Source organism: Pipra filicauda, unplaced genomic scaffold (genome assembly GCF_003945595.2).
Source record: "Pipra filicauda isolate LSUMZ 115617 unplaced genomic scaffold, ASM394559v2 scaffold221_size1283894_pilon, whole genome shotgun sequence".
Lineage (NCBI taxonomy): Eukaryota > Metazoa > Chordata > Aves > Passeriformes > Pipridae > Pipra > Pipra filicauda.
In genome coordinates this window covers 1147910-1162020 of record NW_024104334.1, presented here as the reverse complement: position 1 = coordinate 1162020, position 14111 = coordinate 1147910, and the positions used below count along the sequence as shown (strand labels likewise).

General features: G+C 36.8%; 1 protein-coding gene across 3 annotated transcripts in view; it reads right to left on the bottom strand.

Moving 5' to 3' along the window:
• KCNH1 (potassium voltage-gated channel subfamily H member 1) overlaps nt 1-14111 on the bottom strand; it is a 185095-nt gene that overhangs the window by 77209 nt on the left and 93775 nt on the right. For all 3 annotated transcript variants that reach the window (XR_003541202.2, XR_003541203.2, XM_027723757.2), the window contains exon 10: nt 2639-2835. Coding sequence is in view for 1 of the 3 variants with exons in the window: in XM_027723757.2 (XP_027579558.1) it covers nt 2639-2835 (197 nt within the window). In the remaining 2 variants the exon portion in view is untranslated. The remainder of the gene's footprint in view (nt 1-2638; nt 2836-14111) is intronic.

The window sequence follows — 14111 nt, the reverse complement described above, 5'->3', positions numbered from 1 at the left end:
CTGCATGTCTGCTTATTTCTGTCACAGACATTAGCACATGGATCCAGACCCCAGTAAGTGGAGGGAACATCTGTAAGGACAGCACTGTTCACTGGCACCAAAGGGTCTGGGACAGGGAGTCCCATCTCCACCAGGGATCACTACAGGAGACTCAGCAGCCAAGGAATATGCAAACATGGTGAAAAAACGGATCAGTGTTAAAGCTCACTTAACCTGAGTGAAACTTGGCTACAAAATACCTTGCACTAAGTAGTGAGACTCAGTACCATGGCCAAGAGAAGGCATATGCACCCTGGAGATGGGGACACCTCAGAGGAATAACCAAGTCTAAAAACATATCCATGAGATCCTTCTGCGGGGGGGAAAGAAAACCCCAAAGCTGCTCTGCATGTATTTGGAATCTGTATGAATATATTTGGGATGCATATACAGTATCTACACTTCAACTGGTTGAACACTTTTGGAGCTAGAGATGAAACTGTTTATTGAAATGAAAAGTGTAATTCTGGTATTTATACTCCAAAGGGTATGCAATACATCACAAATGTAACTCACAGAAGGTACCAGTTCATCTGAATTCTACAGAATTCCATTTGCAGAAATAGACTAGGAGAAGTGTTAGAAGCGACAGGCTGGGGAGATACTTCTATAAAAAAATCGCAGATATTTAAACCAGATTAAATTCTAAACTCTAAAAAGTTGCCCTTTAACGTGCATTACCTCAAATCTCTGAAGTATTGTACCTTTCATGCATTTCCAAAAGCTTATACTATTCACATTATTTAACATTTGCATTCTGATTGCAATCAGCCTTCTTTCAATAAAATAAATAACGTTACAGCTTGTTAACCTAGAACCATCAAACTCTCGCTTCCATTATCAATCAACGCCACTTTTCTGCTGACTGCAACTCAATTAAAATCCAATTATTTGAATAACTGGATGGAAATTGCTATCATAAGATGTACCTTTTTATTAGGAACATTTTGTGTAGAAAACTGACAGCACAGAAATTATGACACTGCCGTTAAAAGATGTTTTGTAACCTGGGCTGGGAAAAGATATGCCGATAAATGTGGAGGAACAGAGTGCGACTTCTGGAGTAGGTATTTTATTCTAAAATTGGGACTTTTGGCTCAGAGCAGATCCAAAATTATTAGATTCTGCTAGCATTGCCATGAGCTTTAAAAAAGTTGGTCCTTCTATGCCTCAAAGCTTGTTATTTTTACCGATGTTAAAAAAAAAAAGAAAAAAAGTAGTTATATATTCTTAGAGCATCTTACCACATTACCCACAGAGCTAATTACAAAATATGTCAGTGATACCAGTTCTTTAGATAATCTCAATGTCAAATTTTTTCATTTATTTTATTTCTTACATTAACTAACATCGGACAAGTAGCTGTTTATTAACAGCTCTTGCAGCTGTGTACCTTCTCCTTATCCTGCAGGAACTCAGTATTATTTGGAAAAAAATGTCATATGAGGAAACCCTCAAGTATAAGTTGCTTCTTAGTTTTTAATTACATCAATTTTCTACTAGAGCTGTATTTATTTGACCAAAGTGTGGATAGCACATTCTTCTTCATCCAACACTAAAAAGCTGAATTCTTTGATATTGTTCTTAGATGGAAAATATCATCACACTACTTTAATTTCAGCATGCCAACTCCATACACAAAAATTAAAACATTTTTAAAAACGCCTAGTTGCAAAGTCTAATTTTACAAAACAAATTTAAAAGAATTAAAGATTTCTATTTTTTCAGCTGTAAACTTACTTGGCACCTGGAAGTTACCATGGAAAATCTTTTTTAGGAACAAAAAAATCTTCTATCAAACATATTTCTTTAGCTGATCTCAAGTATCCTTATATCATAATGTTTTAAAGCAAATGCAGGCTCTCCAATGTATTTCTTTTAAATGTAATAGTATTGTCTTCTACCTTGCATCATAAAATCATATCATCTGAATTATACCTACTACAGTTTTAATAAATTTCTACAGAGGTTGTTCACTGAAGATTACACAGAGGATTTAAAAGGAGCTATTAGATTATGATGACTTGCATTTGACAAAATAACTTGTACTGGCACACAGCAAGGAATGAAATGAGCCAAAAAATCAAGGATAAGAAAAAGGAAACATTATAGATAAGCAAAGTAATTCCAAAATGTGATTGATTCTAAAAGAATGTCATGTTCATATTATTTTTCCATTGTGATTACTCTTCTTGACTTTTGCTCCATATATTAGATTTTATATCTTTCCTGTCATTTTCTATGTAATTTCAGGCAACACTCCTAAAATATTTTTAGCTGTTTTACAAACTAAAGTTGCATTAACTAGTGAACACTGTTTATCACAAATGCATGACAGTTTGCAAAATGCTGGAATCTATCTCTTAATGTGCAATACTTTCACATACACACATACACTCTCTACAAAGCTAGCACAGAAATAAATGTGGCCTTTTGACTCTACACACTAGCAGTGCCTCTTAGGCAAGCTCTGAAAAACCTTCTTATAAAGAGAGCCTACAAAAAATGTCAGAATTCAAGTAATTCAGTTTTTTTCATGCAGAGAGTCCTTAAAAGTGCGATCATTTATAAGACGTATGTTGAAATCAAAGCTACTTACCCTTTTTCTCAAGTTGTAGGTCAAAATGAGATTTCTAGAGAAGGAGTGTGAAAAGGCTGTGTAGAACTCCAGTACTTTTTGCAAAGCATCTCTCTTAATCACATGAAGATCACAGTAAGTCAAAGCCCTTACATTAGCACAGGACTGGGCAAGGGTAGACTCCTTCCAGAACACATCACCAAAAACGTCTCCTTTGCCTAAACAAAAATAACAGCATTACTTTCAATAACAGTACTATTTCCACCAAAAATATAAAAGAATATACATCTCATTTATACAGACAAGTTTCTTCTACTTCATGTGGTCAGAAAATAATTCTGCCTAAAAAAAATAGCTTTGAAATATTTCATTAATAACTTTTTCTGCTATCTTCTTGTTAATTACTTTGCTAATAGCCTAGCAAAATTTCATAAGAATAAATACTAATCAAAAAGTTGTTCATGTGATGAGTCCCCTTTAAATATCAATAAATTATTTTCTTTAAAAATCAAGAAGAGTGATTCATTCTTGGTTCATGTTCTCTTCTTACCCCTTTCAAAGAGATTAATTAAGATGAAATGTTTTTTCCCTTTCTTCTTTTAACTTAAATGCAAAGGATTTGATTCTTACATCTATGTTGTTAAGTTTTCTTAATCTGGCTAACAATTACCCACTATTATGCCAATAAAACCATCTTGTATAAGACATCAGTGCAGTTACAGGCTACAACGAAACAGAGTCCAAAACAAGAAGAGTACAGGTTAGTTATCACCAACGTAGCAATGGCCAGGCATGAATGTTTAGCTCTTACACACTGGAAGAAAGAAAACAGCCATTTCCTTACAACCTTTCCAGCTCAGGGCACGTTTACCAAAATCCAGCTGAGGAACAGCTCCCAGTAAGGATTTTGCTGGTTCTAAGCCAGCTCAGGCTGGGCACAAAAGGGAGTGTGTAGGAGAAAGTTACAAGCCCATTTACAAGAGTAATGGTCTTTTTTTTTTTCTATTTTCCACCATATACTGCTAACAGAATAAGAATATTATACTGTTCTTGTTTTGAAATGTGTTTTTCTCTTAAACTTCTGCTTTGTTATATAACCACTGCATATTTCTCTTAAGACAAACAACAAAGAAATACATTCACATCATCTATCAAGCTGAGGTAGGAATGGACCAGATGGTACCTTGTCTTATAAGTAATACTCTGCCCATAGCAATTCTGAAAGCCAAAGCATCAAAATAAATATTAGTTTATTGACTTCAGCCAGGCCCTTTTAGGTTTCATTTCTTAGATAAATAGTCATGTATAAAAGGCTATATGAAAGTCAAGAGAACTATCATGAGTATAGAGCTCAAGAAAACTTGTAAATTAAACCCAGAATTCCCATCTTAGCCCTTGAGCTGTACTTCCATCCTTACCTAATCTTTCCATTAGATGATAAGCATTTTCTCTTTGAGGAGAAGCTATCAGCTTGATGGTAAGCTACACTGTAGTGCAATAAGCTGTTGTTCACACTGATGTGCTCCCAGTCTTCCACAGAAGCCCTGTGCAGCCACCTCCCATGGACCAGTTTAGTCCCTGATCACTTTGGAGGAGCATAGACTCTATTTTAATTTTAAATGTGTGTATACACTGAAACCACCCGTTCCCTTAGCACGTTTTTTCCTCAAAAATTAAGCAAAGACACCATAACAATAACCCTTCTCCAATCTCAAGTCTCCTTACATAGGACAATATCTGGAAATACTACAAAGGCTGCACGTCAATAAGCATGGTGGCAGTCCAATAGCCCAGTACAGTAAGCAACTTTTCACTTTAATAGCGATGACTTTTCACAGCTTCAATTATTTAAATGTATGCTTTTTCAATGGATACATTAAAAATGGCCAAAGAAAAATGCTTCCATGCACTTAAAGCAGATCATCATCTGAAAGGCTTTTAGACAGACAAGTACACAATATATTCAAAACTGAAGTGAAACAATTTTTATGCACCATAAAAACTGATATGCTTCACTGGGTAAAAATGGATTGTTTGCCTTTGGAATAAATATGCTTTTACTCACAATATTCCAGGCAATTAGCTAAACAACTGTTTTAATTAACGCTCTGGAATCTATCAAGCATTGAAATGTGCCATCACTGAGGAGCAACAGTTAGAGCTGGTAATCCAAGCACAAGGGAGAGAAATTCTAGCTTTGTTCTAAGCATATTTCTTAATATCTCCAGAGAAGTTTCCCTACCTTAAAATGAAAATAATCATTTTACTGTCCCACAGTATCATGAAGAATAATTAGTACAATGCAAGCACAAACAGCATGGTGCTGCTATGCCTACCTCAGAAGTTAGTTGTCTTACTCTTTTTAAAATTTAATTCTGCTTTTCACGTAACACAGAAAGACATAACTGTGTCATTCACCTGTGGCAGCAATGACAGTTTCCCTTTGCTATTTGTAACTCCCTCCTTCCAAAAAACTGTCCCTCCTGCAGTTTCCTGCTGCCCTAGGGAGCCACTTCCCATTAGTGGCAGGAACAGCACAGGAAGGAGCTACGTCTGCTGGGTGCCTACTGAGCCAAACCAGAGAAAAGCAACACATGAACCATAAACTGAGTCAGATCACAGAAGCCTCTGTTTGAAAGAAACAAACCAAAAAAACCCTGAAGAAGTTGTACTCGGTTTCATTAAAATATTTCCTTGAAGTTAACAGCCAGTGATTTAGTTGAAAATCAATCCTACATTATATTTTGGGTTCCAAAGCAAGGCACACATGCAAACACCACACTGCTTTGTTTCCATCAAGTGCATTTAGGAAATGATGCATATCAAAAGTATCAAATTTGATTGTCAGATTCTAAAAAAAAGTCGTCTTTGATATTCATAGAAAAACAGGGGGGAAAAGAAGCAGTAGGAAATCTTTATAGCAAGAAGGAATTAAAATTCCACCCAGGAGTACCTGCACTGGATTAGAACAATTGGCCTCTTATACATAATATGGAACTGCATCTCCCTTTGTCTATATGTTCTCCACATTGTAAGATCAATCACTCAGGAAAAAGGAATTAAAAAAAATGGGGGGCAGATTAAGTGAGTGTTTTATCAAATCCATCTGTAATTAGAAAGCAAGAGGGACAAGGTGATACTTCTAAGTGTGTCAGAAGGAGGTTGGCAAAGTCTAATGGCTGCATTAGGGAACCTGAGCCAAAAGCCTCTTTTTACATGTAACTCCAGGTTTTATATATTTCACCTTACCTCTGAGGAAAGATTAAAAAGCTAGAGAAATGCAGATGGCATTTGTTTGTCAGTACTTTGCATTTTTCATTCCCAGCTTGCTGAATTCCAGACGTTTGCCAAGAACATTATCTGTCAATCACACTTAAAGTGGATGATCTAAGCTTTTACCATCAATCATTTATATTCCCTGCTGAATTTGTGGGTTGAGGACCTTTTTCACCATCAGCTCAGCATGCACTTGAAATCCAAATAGTTTTTTGCCTTTTATGTTTGCTTGTTTGTTTTAATTATAATAACAAGTCCTGAAACAAAATTCTTAAATAGTGAAGAATTATTTTATAAAACCTTCTATTTCCATATTTTTTCTTTTCCAATTTCTTTCTCCCATCAAATTTTCTATTTATCTTGTAAGGGAAAAGATGATTTCTCTGTTACCACTGTAAATTCAGCCTGAGTCAGGCATAAGGTCAAGCCACATTCACTCTGTCTCCTCAAAGCAGCACAGTAATGAAGATGTGATTACTGCTGCTTAGTCAGGTGTTCTGCTGATTTTGTTTGAGAAAAGAACTACATTCTCACATTATAGCTATATTGTCTTGATACCACAAACCCTGGTTTTTTCACTCCTAAAAAGTGGAAGTATTGAAGAGCTCTCAGACAGAACACTCAAAAAAAAATCTGGTTCATGTGTAGAATATGTGCTTGACCGATAACCTACTTAGTCCATTTTTGGACTCTGGATGTCTGGAAGTCATGGTGCAGTTTTGGTGTGATAGCAGCTGGGTGAGAAGATGAGGTCATAGATTCATATGCTGAAGGTCTTCCAGGTCAGTATGGATTTTGAAGGGATTCACACAAATCCATGGGTTTTCAGTACATCAGACAAAATATTCATGTTAGAATCATTCTTGAATCAATAGTAATTGTTGTTACAGCAGCCAACACCAGAATCTAGGATGGGTCCCTTCACAATCTGCCTTCATCTGCATGTTTAAATGACAGAACTGGGATCTGACAGTCTCAGCAGATCCAAAGATAAGCTAAAATGACCAAACACTGCTCGATGGTACCGAGGCAATGCAGCACTAAGCATATCTTGGAATTCAGGTGTTAGCAAATAATGTTATCTGTAATACTGATCCACAGTGGCTGCCACAATGACTTTCCCAGCACAGCTCCCTGGAGCACCCACACTGGTCTGCGCTCTCAGGATTTGTTTGTCACCTCCAAGCAGTGGGAGACACCAACTGCTATAAAAGCAAACGCTGATTCTCTCTGCATAGGTCTCTTTCTAGTGACTGCTCAGTTAAAATGCTGCTTTTTAAAGTGACTGCTCAGTTAAAATGCTGACATTTAAAAACAAACAAAAAATTGGCCTGATTTTTTCCTTTTTCCCTTCCTTCCTTCCTTCCTCCCTCCCTCTCCAGAGGATCTGAAGTTAGTCCATGTCACAGGCTCCTACCAATTCTATTCAAGCATAATTCCACTAAGGACAGTGTATTTATTTACCCCCGGTGTTCAAAGCCAATGATGTGAGACTTGGGTTGAATTCCCTCTGTGATCACATGTCTGTTTGGCTTCAACTGAAAATCCTTCCCTCTCCTCTCTTCCCTCATCTCCTCCTAATCTAAGTAAGGCATGCAATTTAAATTTTCCCATTTTACAAAGAGAAGAAAGATTCAAGGAAATTAGAGGCATTAGAGCAAAAAGAATTTTTCCTCTTGGTGCATTGTTTTAAGGCAACAAATATCTGTCAGGCAATAAAAACAGAGCTACCATTTGGCATTGAGGTAGAGTATTCAGTATGTGTCCTACAGATAAATTGTACAACTTGACAGCCACTGAACAGCCTGTAGTTTGGTTCTCCAACACAGTACAGTTGGCAGGAGATGATGCATGGAAGTGATTTGCTGCTTTGGATTTTCTTAAGATTTCTGAAGTGCAAACTGAGACATGTAATGAGAAGTGAATGACCAACTGCAGAGAATATAATATTTTTCATTAACCAGAGTTTTAATTAATCTATTCCTCTAATAAGATCTTAAAAAAAGTCTGAGTATCAATGCCACAGAAACCAAAGTAAGAGTTACAGATAAAACAAATTGAAGTTGCACTTTCAGTGATTTGCCTGGTACACAAATAGAAACACAGTGTATCTGTTTATGTTGTAAAATATAGCCTGGCAATATTTTGCAGACACTTTACTGTACAACTGCATCAATTTTCTCTGTTGAAGCACATTACTGTACAAAGTAAAAACATTTATTTTCGAGATGAGTAGCAACAACATGTATTACTTACAGCTAAGATTTCTATTATTATTATTATTATTAATGTGTTTATTCGTCTCTATAATATAGATTATATTTCACTACTTGACTTAATGTGACAAGAAGAAGAGTTTTAAATGTCAATTGGGCCCTACCAGGCTTACTCACAGAAAGCTTGGAGGCTTCAGTAGAATCTGATTCATTTATCCTTATTTGCATTTTAATGGTTACTGTAAAAAAGTTATGAATATATGTCCAGTTTGTACGAACTCAGGTGATATGGAAGTTACCAGCTCAAGTAACTGGGGTCAAAAATGTATTTGAATATATTTGCATTGGTTAACTAATAGGAAAAACACAGCTCAATTTCTGTTGTCATTGCATGGACAGTGCTAATTCTCTGATCAAAAAAAAAAACAACTATCTGAGAGGATCAAATTGCATTATCCTCTGAGTTATTTCTCTGATTACTTAGAGACAGGCTTTAGGTTCTAGCTACATTGAAATCTCAAAATTTTATTGTATTTCAGACAAAAAGGATTCACAAGAGTTTAAATAGTAAATTTTATGTTCTGAAGTATATAAAATAAGTATTTTGAAAGCCTCACAAAGTATGTATCTATAATATATTTCATTTTATTTAATATTTTTCGCAACCCCTTCAGTATAAATTTAACAATGTTAAAGAAACATACCTCTGAAAAAAAGTTATAACTTGAAACTTGAAGAAAACAAAGAAAAATGAGTGTTTCATGAAAATGTTTTACATTAATTTTTAGCCTGTCTTTTTAGTGAAAACAATTTAATTCTTCCTCCTCCGAAATTCTGAAACAGAAACAAAACCCTACCCAAAACAACAATTAAAATTAATTCAGTGGTTCACCAGCCAGAAGCTAACTTTTTTGCTAAATTATAATTTTTACCTCTTCGTGCCTCTGGTTGGAGTATGGACACGAACACGATGTGCAAGCCTTCCCGACGCAGTCTGAGATATCAAGAGATATGATGGAACAGAGAGCCTCACCTCCACCACATCTCAATTTCAGCTGACAGTGTCATGGACCACTGTTGCCAGTAGCCTGTCAGACACTACCGTCTTTCAAAGGGGACTTCTTCCACATGTCAGACTACTTAAGAGCACATCATGCAAAGCTGCATAGATTTTCAACAATAAAACACAAAACATGCCAGTAAGTTCACTACTGAGGCCTCTATTCACAGGGAATCCCCCTCTTCCTCAGCAAGTCATTAATCAAGTATTTTAAAAATCTGTTTCTCCAATACCCTGCCCAGTCTTAGACCATCTACAGAGAGCAGTGGACAGGAGCTTTGGTGATTCATACTTTTAATGCTCTATCAGAAGTTAGACATAGAACAACTAATGGCTGGCTGAAGTCTTAAAATTGGCAACTCTGATATCAACCCACTCCAGGTGTCGGGAGCACAGGAATAAGGAATACTCTGCCCAAAACCACCATTTGGAATAAACATATATTTCTCCATAAAAGTTTTAGTGTTGCTCCTACATCCACCATGAAATTAAAATTTTATATTAATGTAGACCTCTTTATGCCACGGCCTTTTAAAAAGTTTAGCTGGATCTCCATTTTTAATACTTTTGCTAAGTGTGCCTGGACACACACTGGGCAAATCAAAATCTGAAAATTGTTCCTTCAGTTGATGTTCATTGAATCACTTCATAGAAACATGCAACTTGTCCGATCTCCTATTATAAGTTAACCTAAAAAAACCCCAAGCCTTTAAACTATAAATAGAAAAAGCACAATAGACCTCCTGAGGATAAAGATGGATTTTAATTTCAATCGTTCCTTTTTGAAAGCATTGCTGGTCACGTTACATTCTTATTCAATAGCACAAACAATGTTGTGACGTTAGATGCTGTCAGAAAACTCTAATGCCATCCATAATCCTGCATTTCTTAAACCTAAGAGCACAGCAGCTTGGTATTTTTAACATTGGGAGGTGTATCTACATTGAAAATGTAGGTGAAAAGTGAAGCAGAGAAGTAAGGGACTTTTTCAAAGACTTGGAATTAAACAACAGTAGGCCCTAAAATACACAATTAAGTTTTGAAAATGGGGTAGTACACAAAGCAGCTTAGTTTAGGGAAACCTGAGTTAGCTCAGGTACTAGGGACAGTCTAAAGATAGCAGTGTGGGCTCATCACAGTTCACTTATCCAGCATCAAGTCTGCTGAGAAGCAGTCTCCACATGACTGTGTGGAAGATGCAATGCTTTCCACAGAGAAGGTATAAGACAGGCAATACTCCTGCACTCTAAAATAAACCACCCCTGTGGTGCAGTTGCCCTTGCAGTTTGCACTGTCCTATCTGGATGCAAATCTGTCCCACCAAAATCTGAATCAATCCTCTTTTGTCTACAACTGAATGAAATGCTTACGGCTAAATGAGTAAGCTAAAGCAATTGTAAAGAAAACAAACAATTATTCTTATAACATTTCTTTAAGATTACAATTAGATCAAATTAAATCAGCAGGAATTTCTCCACACAAAGCAAATGGAGCATTTAATATCCTGCTGAAACCAAACATGGCACACCAAGCTCTCCTACACGTTAAAACCACAGTCTCCAATCTTGTCAACTTTATAGCTTTGTAAATAAGAATAAAAGATCTGTATTTCAGGGTCATATAAATATTTCCACTTCCTCAACTCATGTGTGAACTTTAATGTAAAACTATGTGCATCCTTTGCACACTCCCTGGTCTCCACTCCCCCCCAAAAATTCCCATTCTTGACATTGTGTTACTACATACTTTCATACTTATATCTACATTCTGTTATTTCCTTTCAGCTTTGATAGCAGCAAAAGGAATAGCAACACCAAACTGCTGACCTTGTGGAGAGCAGTGACATTCCTGGCTCACAACAAATTCCTGAGTTGATTTCCCTTTCTATCTCATTCATTTTACTTGCCCTTTGTGGAATCAGGAGGTGGACTCTACAGTTCTCATACGTCACTTCCAACTCAGGATATTCTATGATGCTAAACCAACAGTCAAGAAAAAAAGTTTATTCTTTTGAAAGGTTTTAGGTCACATAAAGATATCAAGAATATAAATGCAGAACAACTGGGATGTAACACGGGATAAACTGTTTTGTGGGGGGGTTTTGTTTTTCCTTTTTAACTAAACCTTCTAGTAAATGTTATTTTTCTCATCCAGTGCTCAGGTCTGAAGATCAATGTGGTTTTCAAGGCTTTGGTTTTTAGTTGTTAAATAAAGGTTTAAAGCTCCCTGTGTTTGTGTTTAATCAAGTCCACTAAACTAACCTCCAGTCTTACCATCCAAACACACAAGGCTCCCTTGTAAGAAGTATCAAGACCACTCAGCAGCTTTGAACAATCTGCTGTACAGTCAGGCCATCTAGGAGTCATTAAATGACAAATCACAGAATCACAGAGTATGCTGAGTTGGAAGGGACCCACAAGGAGCATTGAGTCCAATCCTTAGCCCTGCATGGGACCATCCCCAAGAGTCACACCAGGTGCCTGAGAACACTGTCCAAGTGCTTCTTGAACTCTGTCAGGCTTGGTGCTCTGACCACTTCCCTGGGCAGCCTGTTCCAGTGCCCAACCACCCTCTGGGTGAAGACCCTTTTTCTAATATCCAACCCAAACCTTCCCTGACACAACTTCAGGTCATTCCCTTGGGTCCTTTCACTGGCCACCACAGAGAAGACATCAGTGCCTGACCCTCCTCTTCCCCTCATGAGGAAGTTGTGACTGCCATGAGGTCTCCCCTCAGTCTCCTCTTCCCCAGACTGAACAGACAAAGTGATCTCAGCCACTCCTCATACTCCTTCCCCTCAAGGCCCTTCACCATCTTTGTTGCAGCAGTCAGAAAATTTAAGGACAAGACATTGTTTTTCCCACCACCATCTAGAAAAAAACAGTCTGTCACTCTAATTGTCAAGGGTCTTCTTCTTCCTTTCTCTAGCCTTTTTCTGGAATGTTTTCATAAAATTCAAAGATTACCCCTATTACAGGCAAAAAGTATTGGAACCAATTTGGGTCCCAAAATCACTTGCTTCCTTCAGATTTCCTAGAGAAAAGGGATTTTTCTGCTCAATCTTGGAGTACTATTATGTCAGCCATATCCAACCTAGAATTGATTATTTCCTAGAAAGGTCAAAAATGGTTTTCTAAGTCATTCAGATATTTGTGCACTCACACAATATAAATCCTTTACTAACGAGGCCTTATATCCAGTCCTTCTTTGTATTTCCAGAAAATACTTACAAAAGGATACTTTTGCTACAATTTTCATGAAATTATCTAAGCACACATGCAATTGGAGATATAACACAAGAACTAGCACTTCCTCTAGCAATGATGAGGAGAGATTAAAAAGGTTCAGATTAAATGGTTGGAGGGTGAGGGAAGTGCCCTCTTATCCCCATTTTGTGAAATGACCCCAGCAATGGCACATATCTGCTCAGCTGGACTTCTAACATCAGCTTCTTGTTTACCACAGTTCCAAACAATCTACATTGTCACACTTCACTAATGAAACACATACCTTCACAGTGTACAAAAACATAAAAAGTGCAATGAAAGACAGTTTAGGTCTTCAAACTTGCTTAAATAAAGAAAAAACAACTAGCCATGTAGGCTTATTTCACACTTCTACTACAATCCCTTTTCCCCACATATTCCAAAGAAAGGTTCAGTCAGACTTTATGTTCTGTGCCTGGGGCACAATTAATTCAGGAGGAATATTTGATAAATTAAAGAAGTTATTTAATAAATTAAAACGTAGCCAATCTCCTCAGCATAAGTAGATTTTAACTTTTCAAAGACCTGCAATAAGGTCAGGTTTTCAGATGGTCAGTGGCTCAGCCTGAAATGTCTGCTCCAAAGCAGAGAAACTAGAGCTGCCAAATGAAGTACACATAAATGCTTGATTGTTTTTAACAGCAAAAAACCCCCTATTTTCTCTAACAACATTTGGATAAATGGGTAAGTCTTTAAATAAGAGTAGTTCAAAGAGATCCTGTCAGTCTCAAGTGGATAAAGTAGCATCAGGCCAAATGGGAGGGCTTAGAAAAGTTAAAAGCAAAGCCAAGTTGAAAACAGTCTCTTAATGGAAGTCCTGCACGACCTGTGCTTCACTCAGTTCTCTTCAGGGGCAGGGACTATGTGATTGTCTCTATCTTCCACAAAATGCTGAGTGTACGTCAGCACTTCATGCTATGCAGTTACAATTGTGTAAATGGGAAGAACAGGGAAGAATGGAAAACCAGAGTTATATTTCATCCAAGCAGCTTCCCACTAGCTAAACCTCCCTTTTACATAATCCCACCCTCACACTTACATGTTAACATAGCAAAACATGGTAATACAGTGGTTTTTCTTGCTAGGTCTTATTTTTCTAATCCATTTGTATTAGAATGAATCACAAATAAATCCATCACCTGGCTTAAAAGGTTTTGTTTCTTTGACACATCAAATCCAAAGACTGCATTGCATGGACACTGGTAGTCTCTGTATTTTAGCAGAAATTTTGCAGATAATTAAAAAAAAATATGTCTTTCAATGCAACAAATCAAAGTTATACAAAATGCTTTGAAGTCTTTAAATTTTTACTGCAAGCATTGCAAAGGTTTGTTTGGTTTTTTTAATTGATTTATTTTTGTGTTTGTATTTAAATCAAAGTAATGGGGAAGGCAATATTAGGAGACACACACAAAAAGAGCACATTTTTTCACTGCTGGCCGATGGGCAATTTCTTCCAACTCAGTACTCATATTAATCTAAGTCAATCAAAGACAGTGCTTTGTTTTAAGAACATAAGCCTGAACTGAGAACATACCTGTCTCTGTGGTATTACAGGGAACCGATCTGGATGGATATTATGGAAGTGTACACAATACACTCCAGGGCCACACAATATACTTTTATGTGCTAGTCTGCAAGGTTAAATGTTTCAGAACTTGAAAATGTTTCATATG